Below are 18,642 nucleotides of genomic sequence, written 5' to 3' on the forward strand. Positions count from 1 at the left end.
CAAGTATCTTTAAATTATGTTGCAAAGCTCTGACCTCTGCCACAGTATCCCATCTGCCATTGTATCTTTATGCCTTATTGGGCTATGTATTTTGCAGATAGGTAGTCTAAGATTTATACCTTTGGCCTACGTATTTAGGCAAAGTTGACTGAGATGATTCTGACATTTCATCCTGCTACAGAATCTTATATTCAGCTCATCTCACCATGGATTCTTGCTTTCTCCACTTGTTATTCCTTGAGTCACCTAAAGAACTTGGATACTTCTGCCTGAAAGCACAGTGGCATTTATTTAAGAAACACTTTTCAAGTTACTTTTTTTTTATTTTTTTTACAGATAACTCAATATCAGTTGACCATGGGTTCATCTGTGGTTTGCAACAACTTTGTATTAGTTCAACAGTTTCCTTCATGCTCTGTGTTCATTATTCAGTTGTATGTAATATCACTTGCTCTGAAATGTATAGAAGTTAGCACTACTCTAATTGTATAATCTCTACTGACTCTCTTAATACTATGAAGGCTGTGAAACCACTTAATATTAGTTCTCATTAAGTTGTCTTGAGTGTTGTAAAATGAATGTACTATTTCTCCCTATCACTTCTTTCTGTACAGTTTTTTAGCCAGCCATTTCTCACCTTTTTAACCATTCCAATCATGATCATTTGTTATGCCTGTTAGGACTCTGTAGTGTTAAGTGACTCATACTGACTCATATCGACGTGCTAAGAATCAATTGTTCATATATTGGATCCTTTGTTTTCCTGTGACTTATCTTCCATTACCTTCATAAGGTGGCTTTGTAAATGATTTACATAAGCCTATAATAAATTATCATTACAGAAGAGGAATCTTCTGTAGGTTGCATCTTACTAGATTCATCATATTTCTATGTCATTAACCATCCCAGTTGAATTGCCCTCTATAAGACATTGAGTGGGCTGGTATGTGGACTACTACTACTAATTTTCTATTTCAGTTCTTACATTATCTGGCAGTTTCATTTTCTGAATGCTTTCAATTTTTACTACATCTGTTAGACTCTAACAGGTAATTTTCTCAATCATATAGTATTTCATTCCAGTATACCTTTATTTTTTGCTGGATCCCTTCTCTGTTTCACACTAACAACAATTTTAATTATAATTACTATGGGCTGCAACAGGCTGTGTTGAAATGAGGTGTTCCATAAGACTATCTAGACACATATTGGATGGTATCACCTTATTATGGACTGCCACTCATGGACAATCACTAGTAGAGCTAAAGGAAATCCTGGTTGTCCCTGCCTATCATCAGGTTGTATAAACTGGGATCAGTTTACTTTCAGACATGTAGGAAACTTGGTTCACATATTGCACAGATTTTAGAGTACTGTTCCTCAGGTCCCTCCAATGCTTTTTATCTCCCAGACGTTACCAGTGATCCTTGGGAGTCCGTACCAACCACAGTTTTCTGTTGCTGGAGTGGCAGACAAAAGCTTTTCCTTCAGATTGTTTGAGCATGTTTCTCCACTCTAGGAGAAGAGGGCAAAGTGGGGGCCTTCATACTTTGTTTTCTCCAAGTGTAAGTAGGAGTGGCACCAGCCTCCATGGGAGTGTACTTGTAATTCCAGTTCAGATTTAACACAAAGCTATCTGGTTGGTGAGTGCATGGCCATCCTATTTTATCAATGTTGATTTCATTTATTGTTCATGGAAGGTGATCCACTATCTTCTCATAATTCTGAAAGTGAAGTGGTCCTATTCTAGGTCCTTGGTTGAGCACAGGTATCATGGAGGCATCCTGATGGATGGGTTCTATATATATATTTATAACCATTCTGTTCAAAATACAGCAATGGTGTTCTGATGGTGTAAAGAGTATACCATCCCTTAAATTGAGTGGCATCATAGAATTAAACATCTAAATGCAGTTCTCCTCTTCAATTGGATGTGCTCATCCTATCCTCATGCAGATGTTTGAATCCTGCAGGCTGGTTTTTGAATATCAAGAGAGCCAATCAACTTTAGTCCTCACACAGGTTTGGGGTTGTCCATCTGTCTCCCTTGATTCTTCCTTCTGTGAATTGGGTAATGGAAAGTAAGCAGTATATTTCTGTTTCTGTCTTGGGCACTCCCTCATTCTCTCATGAGATATGGATGTTACTGACCTTTGAATGTTTTGGCACAGTCCTACAGTGACAGGAGTTTATTGCTTGCAGTGAGCTTCCAGCAAATACAGGATGACACATTTCCAGATTTCTGGGTCAATCCTGTATCATGCCCTGGAGTCTGTGTTTACCTCACATCCATGATTTTAGGGCCTGAAATGACTGTGATGATCCTTGCCTTACCTTCAAGCAAATGTCAGTACCCAGCGAGGAGGTTTTAGATGTGGTTAACATGATAAATATGAGTTGGTTACGTTTGTGTCTGACATCTTAATTAGATGAACACAATCCTCCTATGGCAGTTCCTGGAGGGGGCATATAGATACAAGCCAACTTTAGTTGAAACTGGCAAAAAGTGTATGTAGAATAAACAGACATACAAGTGAATCACACTTCTGCTTTATATATTTATATTAATAATATTTTAATATGATAGCCTACATTTAATCCTCATGTTAAGGTTATCAGTTTAATTTTTAACATTTCTAACAAAGGTGAAGAATTGCATATTGTGTTACATAATCTAACAGCTGTTCAGTTTTTAATTAAATTATAATAAATGGTTTCAGCTTGAGTTTTGAGTTAAAAGTTCAAATATGTCTTATGAGAGAAGCGTAAGGTAAAAAATTATTTTCAAACTTTCTTCACTAAAGAAAGTTTGAAATACGTTTTCTCTATTTTATTAAGCTTATGATATATATAAGAAGATTGTGATAGTAAACATATATACTGTTACTTTATAAATTGGGAGACTACTGTCAGGCAATATTTTCTGAAGATGGACTTCTCTATGAAGCATGTGTTATGAGTACTAATGAACAAGAAGGGACATGTGTTGTTCACTTTCTAGGGTATGGTAATGAGGAAGAAGTTTGGATTGGAGATCTTCTTGCATCTCAAGGAAAGCATGCAAGAGCACAGCAGGAACTTGCAGCCCAAGGTTATTTTGCTGATAACATTGATGTGGAGGTAAAATATGCATACTCAGTCAGTAATTTAAGACTTGTATAACATTATACATTTATATATATTTATTATATTGACCTTTAAGTCATTGCTAACCTACATCACAGAAGCTACAAGGATGCAGCACATGTGCACCCATCTTACTGTATCCAAGAGCATAAAACTGACCTTTAGTCATCACAAAGTTACCTATCTTGGCTGAGCTTTAGTGGGCTAGTATTTTCAGTTATATATGTATTATCATTACTACAATTAACAAATATGTTTTTAAACTTATTTCTTTTGTAAAATATAGAACTGTAAATAAAGAAGTAAAGCAAACAATTATCTCTTCCAGTTACAACCTTTGTACTCAGTTGCTGTTTGCCTTAGGCTGCTAAGATTTAAGAAACTTCACACGTGGAAGATGAGAACTTAAATAATTTTTAAAGGTTTTATATATATACATTTGAATAACCAAAAAATTTATAAATTACTATATTGATACCATTATAATTTATCAAGTGTAGTAACTAAGCTGTATTTGGGTCTTAAAGAATATGAAATTTCAAACGGGCTAAAGACCCAACTTACCAGCACAAAGTAATACTTTAAAATGGTTGAGAAAACCACTTGAGGGATATTTTAAGCTTTTGATTGGTTATTCACAAGATGTAAGTGCATATAAGGACCTGTTTTCAAAAATGGGAAGAGGTGAGTAGAGCCACTGTGTTTAATTCAGTATATGAATTATATATCAGCAAATAGAAAAGATAGGAGGTTCTTATTTCATATTCTAGCTTCTCAGTATCAGTAATTTGAGTTCCTAATTTGTACAAAACAATAAGCTTCGTACTTGGACACCCAATCTGAACCAATGCTGCATTTAACATACCTTGTGACACACAGAAATCAATGTTTAAAAGTGTTTTTTAATATTTATTTTTAAATTAAGAAATTGAATAATGTATAATATGAAAATTTACAGTATAATCTACAATTTGATACCAAACATAATGACATAAATTCATAAAATAGTATTATAGTAGTATTATAATTGCCTGAGAACAAGCTATTTTTTTATGTAATATATTGTAATGAATATATGTGTGTCCATGAAAGATATCATAAGTGAATGTTTTAAAAGCATTGCATGGTATTGTAAACAGTATAAATACAAAAATGCTTTGTTTCTAAACTCTGCCACAGTGATTTTTGTATCTAAACTTTATGTAGTATTTGTCAACCTTTGACTGTGTTCTTTTAGGTTTATTCCCATTTTGTTTACAACTATTTAGTCTTAGTGCCAATGGAAGTAGACAGCTTTGATGTCACTGGTTGCTCCACACATTTTTATTTTTGTGTGTTTTATCTTGTACAAAATAATACTTTTTTCAAGAATTGAAAGAAATCCTTTTAATTATTGCACAGAATAAGTTTTTTTCCTTCAGATAACTTAATACTTGCATGTTAAAATGTTTAAATATTTAGTATTGTACTTAAAGCTGGTAGAAGTATGTGTAACATTATTCTAAAACTGAAATCTATAAAGCTATAAAAATTAATGATAATTATTGGAATTATTATTTCAAATACTAAAGATTACTTGTAGTAACATCATTCTTTCCAAGAGGTAACTGCTAAAATTATACTTCTAGTTTCATTTTAAAGGTATTTTAGTTTAAAAATAAAATTGTGTTCTTTTCACCAGGGCCTGGCATGGCCAAGCGTGTTAAGGCATGCGACTCGTAATCTGAGGGTTGCGGGTTTAGCATCCCCATCGCCAAACATGCTCGCCCTTTCAGCCGTGGGGCATTATAATGTGACGGTCAATCCCACTATTCGTTGGTAAAAGAGTAGCCCAAGAGTTGGCAGTGGGTGGTGATGACTAGCTGCCTTCCCTCTTGTCTTACACTGCTAAATTAGGGACGGCTAGCACAGATAGACCTCGAGTAGCTTTGTGTGAAATTCAAAAACAAAACAATCTTTTCACCAGAAAGAGTTATTACCTGAGTGTGCACTTCAGTGTAAGTTCCTGAGCATGCTGCAGGCCTCTAACAAAGCTCTCATTCCTACATCTATTAATGTGCATTGTACCAGTCTGTTGTTTCATCATTATTAAACCATAGCCCCCAGCAGTAGGAGGGTGACACATCTTTTATGTGTAGTAGTCACCACAAACACAAGTGTAGTCTTTCCTTTCTTCATTATCAAGTAGAATAATACTAAGTTTAAACTTAACAGTTAGAACTTTCATTTGAATTATGTTGATTTTGATTTTCTTTTAATTCACCTTTTATTGTTAGGGAAACATGTCCTACTACCTGTTATTGTTATTTAATCCAATGTACAAGTTTCATCCAGTAATCTTCAAGGTCATTATTAGATCTATGGCTATTGCCATACTTGTTTTAGTGTATTTCTAATTATTGCCGTTATTTTCTTTCTTTATGATTTAAGAAAAAGGACTATCATAATATGAGCTTCATGTTTTCAACTGAATGTTCCCACATTAATGATATCCTTCAAGGTTTTTAAAACTCTTTTACAGAAGTCATACTATACTGTAATGACAACTGCAGACAATGATCAGTGATATTACTGCCATTGTGCACAATTTGGCTGGGTTGATTCTTATCTCTGATGTAGGATACTAACTACACTTGCTTTAACTTCTCATTGAAGTTCTACTTTTGTCTTTCTATGCTTGGGATTTACAGTTATGTGTCTTTTGTTTTCTCTTTCTGCAGTTAATTTCTGCTAAATCTTGAACACCTGCATGGTCCTCTTTCACCTGATTCTTTGAGTCTAGAGATATATTTTTCTTACATTTTCTTTCAATCTACCCTTTTTCACCTTATTTCAATTTCTTTTTTGTTCTTCTGCTCCTTTTTATCCATCATGACCCTTCCAGCTTTTGTGAGGCAGCTTGCACATATTTGTTTTCCACTTTGCTCTGGGTTTTCTTCCATTTGTTCCATTTAGTTGGATATTTTTTTGGACTGCTCCTTGTTAGGTTGCTTTATTTTCTGTTTAACCCTTATCCAGGACTTCTGTCTTGGGTCCTTGTGATATGGTGTTTGGGTTTTTTGTGTTTTTTTAATTAAGTTGGTATCTTCAGCTGATGATGCAGTTCTTCAGCAGTGTTCGTATTCACCAGATTTTTATTTTGTATGTCTATATATATTGTTTTTTTTGGAGTGATCCTCCTCTTTCTCTTGTCCTCTTCTTACTATTAACTATCTCCCTTAAGCCATGGAGGCAATTCATTCCTGGAGCTACTTGTTGACTTCAGTCCTGTAAAAACTTTTCCATTGGTGAATCCCTTTGCTACATCCTATGAAGTTCTGTAGGTTCTTTCTCAGAGGTTTTTCCTTCCATCTTTTACTCTGCACCTCTCCTATTGAATAGGCTGTGAGGTAATTCCTCTGCTCCATTCTAGAGTTCTACTTCTGTATTTTTTTATCATTCCAATGAAGGCAGAAGGCTATTAGTCTGTCCCACTTAACCCAATTTTGGTCTTTCTTTTGGTCAGTTTTCTCATCATGATGGATAACTTCCACATCTTGATTTGTCTACATATTTTTTGCTTCCTTTGATTTACCTCAGTGATCAAATATTTGATTCTCAATAGTTCCTTTTAAGTTGGTTATGGCCCAGACTTTTTTTTTTCTCTGAGGTCATATTCTTGAAGCCTATTATATCACTAATCTATAGACACTTGGTCTCCACTTACCACACCGAGTGTGGCTTACTTTGTTTTGACTTCCCTTTTCCTTCAGGAGTAGTCTCATTTCAATCTCAACCCTCCTCTAACTACATTCGTGGAGAAGGCACAGCCTACATTTTTTGTCTTTGTTACTTGGAGGTTTTTGATACCAGGACTCTTGTGTTTCCTTTGTTTCCTGCATGAGTTATTTTGGAGGATTCCCTCTTCTCTTGAATCTTTTGTTCCTCTTAGATTTGCCCATACACATTTCCTTCAGTAGTTTATGACCTGTCAATGCAGGTATCAGTTGATCTCACATGGCCCTGGATACCCTTTTTTTCCCATTTATACAGACTTGCATATGATTGGAGCCTTTCAGATCTCAGATCAGTGACTGTGTGCTCCTTCTGCATATAAATGTGAGTTTCTGTATCTTTGGTGACTGTAGGTGGTACTTAGTGCTTAACACCCACCAGTTCTGTAACTACACCTTTCAGCTGCTTCTGTTCCAATGAGGTACAGCTCTGGATGGCTGATCCATTTCTGATGCCAAGGGCAAGGTTTCTCTGGTTCTACATTTTTGAGCTAGTCTCTCCTCACAGTCTAACCTTCATTTTCTGTCTCATCTGTTTGGTATTTTTATTGTGATCCATTCAAAAACATCTGTTGTTCCCTCCCCCATTGTGGAAGTACTCACTCTCAGAACTTCTTTTGTCTTGGTTCTGGTCTTTCTCATATACGATCATGATCATCACATTTAGTTACTTATGAATCATGTCTTGAAAACTTAAGCTTAGGTGATAGAAGAACAACTCTCTCCTAGATCTGGTACCTTTACATACAGTGGTTTCTCTATCTTCTGGTATTTGTAGTGGATTTTCTCTCACTTTTGACCTCCTATCATTACTGCCTTTCCACTCACTTTACTTTCAATCTCAGATACTATAGGATGTGATACAATAGTGTCCCATCACATACACCACAGTAACGTTTCATGTATCCTGGCTTTTGTCTCCCTCTTGTTGTCAGTTTCCACTCCACAGAACAACTCTCTCCCAGATTTGGAACCTATCCATACAGTGGTTTCTCTATCTTCTGGACTGCTTGTTTGTTTTTTCTTTGTTTTTTTCTGGTCTTATAACTACCTTATTCAACATATATATATTATCCAGACAGTGGGATGTACCAATAAGCAGTTGGTGTGTAACAGGAAATACTTACCCAAAATATGCATTCAATGGGTAGCATGGAAAATGTTAAGCCATCTGCCTCTGCTTATTGCCTGCTGTTGATATGGAGTTTTATACAAGACCAGCCAATCATTAATTGACAAAAATGTAAAACAAATTGACAGTCAGGGGGTGTCTATACACAAACACCTGGTGTCTTTAGTTGTAGTAACCTTTGTGCTGTCTCTAAGTAATGGACATAATTCCAGGTGATTGTGTCTGATGACAGTGGTCCATTCACATCTTCAGTATTCTCCCCATGCAAATTTCTCTCTTCCCCTATTTCTTATAGTACACTTGTTTTGTTTTGTTTCTTTTGGAGGGGGTGGCTTTGCTTCATTAGTTACAAGCTGCTGAGGAAGTAGATATGGAGAATTTCTCATTTAGTGATGTGATTGCTGTAATACAAAACCAAGTGAACACACACCTGTATTCAGAAGTAGAGCTAGAGTGTTACCTGGTTGTGTAGTACAAGACATGTCATTAAATTATGAATCAAGCCAATCTTGACTGTTAGATCCAGACCAATGAGCTGTGGGATGATATTCTTTGTACACCTCATTTGTATGATATCCAGTATTGAATAGCCTGAATTATAGCTTTAATCACACTATATGCTCATGCCCAGCTATCCATCTGCAAGTTAATGAACAGTTGAACAGTCTGCCATTCTGTCCATCTCAGTGATATGTTGGCATCCAAAAAAAAAAAAAAAAAAGGTTTCTATGGCATTATGTTTTGCTCTACTACCTCTATTGGGCAAAGAGTATTCTCAACTTGAGATGGACATAGTCTTTCAACAAATGCTCCCCATTAACTTACCCACCTTATGGATATCACACCCCATGGGCTTTCCCTTCCTGGTGCTGTTTCCAGAAAAGAGTTCATCATTATAATTTCTTTCCACCATTTCAAGGTGAGAATTTAGCTCTTAGTGATGCAAAAAGATTAGTAACATTTCTAAAGTTAACATTTATTTTACCTGTAAATGTATTTCAGATTGATACACCACCTCCCATTCTTCCTTCACTTTTGGTGTATTTAGTTTGCCTCATGAGGCAGATGTTTGTATGGATTACTAAGTATGGATGATGTATTGCTCTCTTATTGGTGAAAGTATAGTTTGTTATTATTACATTTTAAGAAGAAAAGAAGTATGTCATCAGTTAAACCACCAAAGACAACATGACGTTTACTACAGATATATTTATTTTTTAATATATACTATTGTAGATACAGCCCTTTGGGCAGTGCCCTTCTTCAGTTATCTGTAGTTGAACAGTAAATTTGTGAAAGAAAATGTTCTAAATCTTCAAAGGTTATATGACTTTAACAAAGAAATGTGTACAGTAATGATTACAAATGGTTAAAATAGTATAATAGAGAATTAGTGAACACAAGTTATAAGAAAAAAAATTATGAATAAAATGGATCATTTTAACCACATATAAAAATGCATCATATATTCCATCATATTCATGTGTTGTAGAAAATTATAAATAGGAAAAACTAACATATTGTTCATAAATTTTGCGGTCACAGTAAGCTGTAACACAGATAAACCAGTGGCTTAACACTAGTTTGCAAAATAATTACTTTAAAATGTTCAAAGATATCTTGATAGGATAAATGAAAGCTTTAGCTTTTTTTAAAGTTTCTGTTCTTTGCTTTACCTTCTTTTAAACATTTTTATACAGTATTATGCATTTATTTAATCATGTATTATTTTTTCAGTGATGTTTTTTTTTTTAACTTTCACAAACTAATTTTTCATTTCTTTTACAAAATTTTCAGTTGTGGATTTTTTTTTTCTTAAATTATAATATACATGTATATTGTTTTATATGTACAAAACAGTCTAATTTCTTTATTGTATTGTTTTAAACATTGTTATAAGTGTTAATCTGTTATATTATTGTGTAATCTTTAATTTAAGACTTTTCCATTTACTATTCAGCTAAACGTACTTGAAGAAAGTATTACCCAACAGTTTTATCCACATCAGTATGTATTATTAAAATATAGTTCTCTGTAGTTAACATCTTATCATTGGTGGTTTAACCTACAATATACTTCATTTTTCCCTTTCAATAACTACTATGCGTAATTTATTATACAGTTTTATATATTATAGACTAGCACAGAACGCTTAGCATGTGTAGAAATGGGAGCTTTGTTAAAGGCTTGTAGAATGTGCAAGAACTTATATAACTATGTGTGTGAAGGAAATCACTCACTCTTTGTGGTGCAGAGAAGTAGGTATCTCTGAAATACATTTTTCAGGTAAGAAAAGTTTTAACATTTGAAAGTGAATTGCATTTACATTGTATCATCTAAATTCATTATTTAGAACCATAGTGAGAGTATGGAATGGATTGGAACCAGGTACGGATCTCTAAAGCCTGGAAACAAAACCTGCAAAGAAACTGTTTCACATCCAATCATTTATGCCACCTCATGCATGTCATACAGGTTTTCAGGTATGGTCTTTACAGGTCACTTGTGAACTTACTAGTGAATAATGAATTTTCAGAACTAAAGCAAATAGAGAAATAAAAGAAGCTTATTGGATTGCTAATCTAAACTGTTCAACCTTTCAGAATTAATCTAGCTCCTGGAATTGGTGATCTCTGTTCATTGGTTTTATCTCTGTCAAAAAAATAAAAATAACTGTTCTTTCCTTATTTTTTTATGAAATATGAAAGCTGAATTTTCTAAAATTTGCTGTTTTTCATTTTAAGATAATTTTTTCATACCTGTCACCTTTATTTTACTTAAACACCTAAGCATAGTTTTAAATACACATATATTTGACTAAATTAAAATATAACATTTTTCCACAGACATCAGTCTCTAGGTGTTTTAAGAAATAAAATAATTTATAGACAAATGACATCTGGATGACCTTCATAATATCACTAAACTCCCTCTCTGTATATAAATATCATTCATTTGATTACACCACCACCACCAGTTTGCCCCTGAAGAAGAAAAGCCCACCTTATGAAAGAGCTCATATTGTAGTGGTTTTTATTTCATTTTATTTTACGACTTCAGCTTTGTTCTTATTATCCTCCTGCACATTTCCAATACTCTCTTCAATGAAATTTATTTTTGTTATTAATTCTCTTGTTTTTACCTTGTGTGTTTTTGATCTTCTAATTTTCCTTCTCTTTATTCTAATTTCTGTTAATTTATTTCACATCTATTTGTTCTCGTTTTCTTCACGTTATTACCACTGTTTTGTGATTTCCAACATGTTTTTAATCTTGGTTCAAACATACACTGTCATCTTGAAGTCTTGATTCTATTTTATTTACACTAAAATATTATTATTCCTTATGCTAATATTGCAACAGTCTCTATTGGTGTGTTGTTTTCTTTTATTACTTAGTAAAAATATTACTAATTCCAGTCTGCTTACAGGAAAAAAAGTGATTATCTCTTTAGCTGAAATCTCTACAACTTACATAATTTCATGAACTAACAATAACTAAGGGATAGGTCTAACTCACATATAAAATAAACTTTCCTATCTGTGGTACTAAATCAAATCTGGCTGTTTAACCTCCACTAATTCAGTAAGTGATTGAGAACATGGTAACAGACTTACTAACTAATTAACTGACACATTATGTGACAGAGTAACTATGTGATACATGTTTCAATATTAAAATATATTTTTCCAAGTCTTCAAAACTTAAGATGCAGCATGTAAATCACTCCAACTGTAAACACTTAGAACATTTATAGACATCACAAAATACAAAACATCTCAATTAAAATTATAACAAGAAAAACATATTTCTAAATTTGTATAACTGAATTTTTATTGTAATAAAGCTAACTATAAGTCAAGGTAATTTTTCATTGCTTTTTTTTTATATAGATTGTCACTGTTTATTACTTATATAAGCTTGAACCGTTTTGTTCAATTGTATGTACAGGGTTCCAATCCAGCTTGGCAGTATGCTGAACAACTCCATGGACCATCTACATCTTTTGTAAGTCCATATATGTTGAACTGACTCACTCATTTGTCTTGAAAATTTGTAAACTCACCTCTCAGTTCTTAAATAATTTCTCAAAAAACAAAGAGTACATATGTTTATGCTAATATGTTATTTGGTTTACTAGCTTGCAAGGTTATCCCACAATTTGCAAATGTTTTCATACAAATAACAGAGAAATTTACATATGGCATCACTGTGGTGAACATCATTTTTTACACACATTTGTCAGAATTTGTAAATATTTTCTTAATAATATATTAGTGAATTTACAATATAATGCACACAATTTCCAACAATCAGTGAACAGTATCATTGTAATATTTTCTTTTATTTGAGTAGTCATTTTTCCAAACATCACTTATATGAACTTGTGGCTACCTTTCTTCCATTCATTGCTCATTTAATGAAAAAGATATGTATCAGGTTTTAAGTATGTATGGACTGGATTTTTTGCAGTAGGTGTTTGGAACTTGTTGGCAATAAATTTCAACAGTAAACAAATATCACACATCCACTTGCTTTTAAAAATATTTTAAAATAAGTCACTTTTACATACAAATGTTTGTTACACTGTTGGTTATCAATTGAATGCCACCCAGTTTGTGTTCAAACTTTTCACAAATGCTTATTTTTAAAGAATTCTTCCCTCTTTTGCTATTAAAATCCTGATAACATGACTAGTGTGTGTCATAAATGGCATTTGCTAATTGATCAGTTAATAGGCTCGTTAATCAACTAGGTTTGATTAATTAATATGTGCACGCTCCCTACAATCTATGCAACCAAATTAAAAAAAAATTAAAAAATTGGCTATGTGCTGTCTTTATAATATTTTTCAGCAATGCTCTTTTTAAAAAATATGAAACTTCCTGTTTTTATTCACATTGTTTTGATTTTGTTAAACAGTTTTGAATTACCCTTAATTTTGTATGATAAAACTCTTCCAAATACCCTTGTTTGCATATTCTTAAAAATGTGCTTTCGTCTAGAAAGAAATTTGTTAAGTTTTACAGATATCCCCTACTTAACAAATTTATTATCATTATTGACTAAATACCACAACAAGGTTGATAGTAATTTTAAGTCTTCTGCAAATTGAAAACATTTTTCCCTATCACAAATAAAGGCAGTAATGTGTTAATTTATTTATTTTGTTTGAACAGGATTAACAAGAAACTAATATCCAGTAAAGATCTGAGTCGTCAGAATATGTTTAACTGCGTATCGTACACTGAACGATAGACTTATAAATATTGCAACTCAATAACACTGTAGTATATCATTCAATTAGTAAAAATTTAATTTTAAACAAAAAATCAAAACAATAGTAAAGTATCTTTATTGAGCCTTTAACAGTGTTCATGTGATGTCTGTGTTTCATACATATACATATGCTCATCAAATTATAGGAAAATTTTAAGCCAATACTAGATACCACTATTTAGTGTGTTTGTACTAAATATCATGCACTTTGATTAAATAGTTTCTACTTTGAGAAGTAAAAAACCAAAAGGTATCAGTGACATTGCTTTTGTCTAGAAATGGTTAAATGAGCTAAACAAAAGCTACTGTTTAAAATTAACTTTGAACATATTGTGAACCATATTGTCTGCCTCAGTGTTCATCTGTCTCCCATTCGAAAACTGCACATGCAGGCCAAAATCAACATTCACATGCAGGCAAAAACCAACATTCACTTCAGAAGTGATGTGAGAACAAGCAGGAATGATGTTGACACCAGGTGTTCTTTTTTTGCAGGATATTCTAAACTAAATTATTAAGAATTAATAATACTGTCATTCACATTTTTAAATTGTAACATAAATAATAAAAATGTTGATTTATTATATGTTATTATTGAGCAGCTCTTAGCCTGACTTAAGTGCTGTGCAGTTACTTTTCATGCTGGGTAACATAAATAGCTCAAAGCTTTACTCTAAGTGAATAAAATCAAGAGTGCAACACAACTAACCTTTTTAAAGTCCATAAAATAATTAAAAAAAAAGATTATCTTAAATGTTTTCTGTCACTTGTAATGGGTACTTTTGCTTCTAACTTACTATTTTACTTAATTAAGATTCCAGATATTCCACCACTACCACCTTTTCCTCTGGATGATGAAGGTGTCACAGATGATGAAGCTCTAGCTTCAATGCTGATGTCATGGTATATGAGTGGATACCATACTGGTAACTATCAGGTACATTATAAAGAAATCTTATGAAGTTATCAAACATTTTTTGTCAAAAAATTGTCCATTCTATTTTACTATTATATCCTTCAGTATGTTCAAAAGTTCTGAGTAACTGTTTTTGACTCTTTTACTAAGGATTGATGATTTCTGTCATCTAATTCTTAATGTATGTACACTTGAAAATTTCGTTTTTTAAATATCTGCATAAGTATTACCTCTTTTGTATGGCCTAATAATTAGTATTTCAGGTTGTGAGGGTGGATAACTTGAAATTGTGAGTAGCAGAACTTGAGTTATAGGAAGTGTTTGACTTAGCTGTTTAGCCCTCATGTACATAAGGTGCATCTTTAAGTTGAAAATTCAAATTTTCTAATTTCTTATCTTCTTTTTTATAACACATTGAGCAGTTTTATCACTAGTATATGATTCCATATTGGATTTTGTTTATAGCTAAACAATACCAACAAGATAAATTCTCTGTTAATTTATTAAAGTTACATTAATTACACTGCACAACTATTTTTTTTGAAAAGTTTTGCTTTCCAAAAAAGTTATTGCTGATTGTGGCAGGTACCTGGTGGGTATGCATAGATATAGTTTTGGTTTTGCTTCATCACATTGGAACTCTGAGAAATAGTCAGTTAACTGTTTACTGGCAATAACGTATTTAATTGCATTTATGTTTCTAATACGCTATTAAGTTCAACATAATTAGAAGTGTTTTGCTCCTGATTTTCGTTTGTATTCAATGTCCGGTGCATCACGTTGCAGTGTCCAACAGTAGTCAGCAAGCATTGATGGATTCCAGTTGCCCAGATATCATTTTTCCATTGTAGCAAAACTGAGGATTTCAATGAAACGGTACGTGATGGGCAAATTTGGATGTGATTTTTTTGATCAACAGCCAAAAACCTATAAGGAACACCCAACAGTGTTCAAGAAGCAAAAACTTTGTTGTGCAGTGTTATTAGTAGGATCGTAACAGACATTATTGTGAGGCAATTACCATGTTACAAGTAGTACTTAAATCACTGGATATGCAGTCTGTGATAAGTGTATGGATCACCAACTCCAGAAGATTTATACAGTGATAAGGAAATGAGACAGAGGTGAAGGTTTAAATAATAAATGAAATATGTATTCAGACCCTTCCTTATCTACTTTGTTTTAGTAACCTTATACTTTTAAGCATCTGCTGGTTCTCATTACTTGAAACATTTTTAATAAAAGATTAACAAAATCATTGTAAGAAAATAAAACCAAGTAAAAGAAAATGCTTACTGGGAAGCAGAGATTTGGTTGGCAGGAAGAATACATGGCTATGATGACTGGCAGTGTTTGACTCACTATAATTTTACTCTAGCATTTATATAATTTAGTAATTTAGAAGTTTTGGATTCTGATATGCATATGAACTCAATGAAAGTTATTGGTAATCCCAAAATTACTGCTAAATAAGGACTGGACTGTTCCTCTTAGATGATTTTTGATAGGCGTGCATGAATCAGTTAATGCTGTCTATAGACCAAGGATAACTTCATGATTGAGATTTCTTACCACAAGTTTAATAGTGTCTCTATTTTATACTTTTACAACTTTGCTGTTTCTAAGCCTTATTATATATGATATATGTAGAAATATTAATGCATATAAGTAACTTGTATCCATGTGAATGCTTACATTCCATTGTTCAGTTATATCACTTGATTAAACATAGCTGCATTTCTTTGAGTAACTTATTGTATCTGTATTTTTACATGTGTAAAGTCTAGGTATGTGATAATTTATAACAACTATATGCATGTGTTATCAATTTCATTATAGATTACACTCGTTTATTAAATATATTTTGGTTTCATTTTACTCTTCTAGTATGTTAATTATGCCTAACTCTCGACGTGTTGAATGTTAAGATCTCAGGCATTCTTTAACAAGGTTATCTCAACCATTAGATCAGGGTTCCCAACGGTGGGTCGCTAACCCCAGGGGATGCAAAGCCTTGGCAGGGGAGTCAGCGTAGCATTGTTAGAAGTAGCTTGGGATAACATTAATTTTATTTCATCAATTACATTTTCATGTCGCTGAGTGCCAAAGGTTGTGAACCCTGCATTAGATAATACATTACTGTTGGATAATGTTTTCTCATGAATGTACTTAATTGCTACTACTTTCCTTCTTTTCTACCCATAATTATTTCAGGGTGAACTTTGAACCTTAATCTTTAACACATGATAGTGACATTATTTTTATTCTTCTTGTTCTAGGCCTTACGACAAATGCGTACTGAAAGCTGTGAATGTCAAGAACATGGCAATAAAAAAATGTCTTCGTTGTTCATCATGAATTATTGTATCAAAAAAAAGAATTAGTTCTTTCAAGTTTTTACTGAAATTGCTCTGTCTTATTCATGTAAAGTAATATTCTTGTAAATTCTTTAAGAAGAAATTATGCAGGTTATGTATTGTTTTATAAATAAATATTTGTGTTTTCATCAACTCATTGCATGAAACATCATTTGTTGACAGTGTATTACATATTTATATATTGAATATTTATTACTTTGTTTTACTATAGATGTTACAGAAATGAATATTCTTAAACTTAAGTTTTTTGTTGTTGTTGAAATATTTTTGATATACACTTTTCTAATTCCTGAAAATCACTAGAGGGTCTAGATAAGGAATTTTAGTATTAAAAAGTACAATAGGTATAATACTGCTGTTGTATGACAAGTATAATTAATTATAATTATGCTTCACACCATAGGAATTGCAAATTGCTCATTATAGCCGGTCACTTCTGTAATTATTGATCAATAATGTTTTGTCATATTGTCTGCTCACTGAGTTATGAGATTCACATTGAAATCCTGTTGTTGAGATATTCATATGTGCTGAAGGAATACAGATATGTTGTAAGCTATATAAAGCATGAACCTGAAGTGAAAAGATGAATACTTTAATCAGACTGGACTTGCTTCATTAACTGATTAATACAGTGTTCTTAAATCATCGTATGTACAAGTAAAACCAGAAAAGTTGGCAGTGTGTGTTGCTAGCTGTTTGTCTTTCCTCCAGTCAGTAACTCAAAATGAGTGGCAGCAACAGAGATAGCCTTTGTAGTTTTGTCATATCAAACAAATAGTGAGCAATTTTGATGTTAGTTGGAATCAAATTTGAGATCCTTGATTTGTGAGCTCCCTCTCTCAAATTGCCAAAGCTTAAAATCTTGAAGTCAAAAATAAATAATGAAGCTAAAACTCAACACACAAAATATACCATTATCTAGCTCTGTACTTAATAACAAACAAACATATATATATTTATAATTCAATTTTTTAAGTATTGAAATAATCAAAATATCTAATTTTAACAGGTTTATAATTTCATGACAATTGATATGATTGCAGTTTTTATTAACTCTTTAAGTTCAAGTGAATACCTCATTAGGTTCTTGCTCATGTAGAGAATGATACACAATTTAGCTGTGTCCACATACATCCTTTACTGCACATGTCATGAGGTTTTAAGTGATTTGCATTCAGGATTTAATTAAACTGTTTTTTACGTTCTACTAATTAGTATAGCATAAAATTGTAGCTAAAAATCTATATTTTACAATAGTATAAGTTTTAGTTTCTTACTTTTATAAAGCAATATTCTTTAAAATCCCAAATTTCTCCTACTGTGACAAATGTGACAGTTTTTTATTATAGACTGTCCCCTTTTCAAATTTATTCACAACTATAAGTACAAAATTTAACATATATTACTCACTATATTACCATCATCACTGAAACAAAATATTTATAGCTTTGTATCTTGTTTAGTTACAGAGCTATCAGATAGAAAATCAGACACCTCTTGCCACACCCACCAGCATACACAACAATATTACACTTTCCAAAAGCACAGAACATAGTTAGTAGAGCAGAGATTATGTAAAAGCTTTATGAGATGTTTGTTGGACTCTGACAAATTGTTGCTGACTTGAAATGCTTCCCAAACACTGTCAAGTACACCATAGATCAAGAGACTGAGATGTGTAAATTTGAAAATAGGAAAGGAAAAGTAGAACACCTAAATTAAATGATACCGATGTTTTTTAATATCTTTGTTTATGCAGTCTTTGAAGCAGAAGGAAGACTTTTGTTGATCTCAAACTATGAGATAAACGACCATGTACCAAATAACAGAAAAGTGACCAGATCTACAGTATCAAGGAGACTCAATGAGAATGGAGTATTTGGTTATGTAGCAGTTAAGAAAACCTTTACCTCGTTTTCAAGTATTGTCAAGATACTGAAATTTGCTAAAAATTACGTAAACTGTACTGTTGATGATTTGAAAGGGGTGTTATGGACAGTTGAGTTAAAGTCTGCAATATTTGGTTCATAACATA

At 32.6% G+C, this 18,642-nt stretch overlaps 1 protein-coding gene across 14 annotated transcripts in view; it reads left to right on the forward strand.

Annotated features, from left to right (window-relative positions):
* The window catches only part of LOC143222580 (nonsense-mediated mRNA decay factor SMG5-like), a 33,402-nt gene extending 16,666 nt beyond the window's left edge, over positions 1 to 16,736 (forward strand). For 6 of the 14 annotated variants that reach the window (XM_076449259.1, XM_076449250.1, XM_076449248.1 and 3 more), the window contains 3 exons: positions 10,385 to 10,514; positions 11,982 to 12,038; positions 14,125 to 14,247. In XM_076449259.1, coding sequence (XP_076305374.1) covers positions 10,385 to 10,514; positions 11,982 to 12,010 — 159 coding nt within the window. In that variant the 3' untranslated portion in view covers positions 12,011 to 12,038; positions 14,125 to 14,247. Of the gene's footprint in view, positions 1 to 3,001; positions 3,121 to 10,384; positions 10,746 to 11,981; positions 12,039 to 14,124; positions 14,248 to 16,505 lie in introns of those variants that run through there. The other 8 variants (XR_013012340.1, XR_013012342.1, XR_013012343.1 and 5 more) reach the window with 6 other exon arrangements.
* The last annotated feature ends 1,906 nt before the right edge of the window (positions 16,737 to 18,642 follow it).

Source organism: Tachypleus tridentatus, chromosome 8 (assembly GCF_004210375.1).
Source record: "Tachypleus tridentatus isolate NWPU-2018 chromosome 8, ASM421037v1, whole genome shotgun sequence".
NCBI lineage: Eukaryota > Metazoa > Arthropoda > Merostomata > Xiphosura > Limulidae > Tachypleus > Tachypleus tridentatus.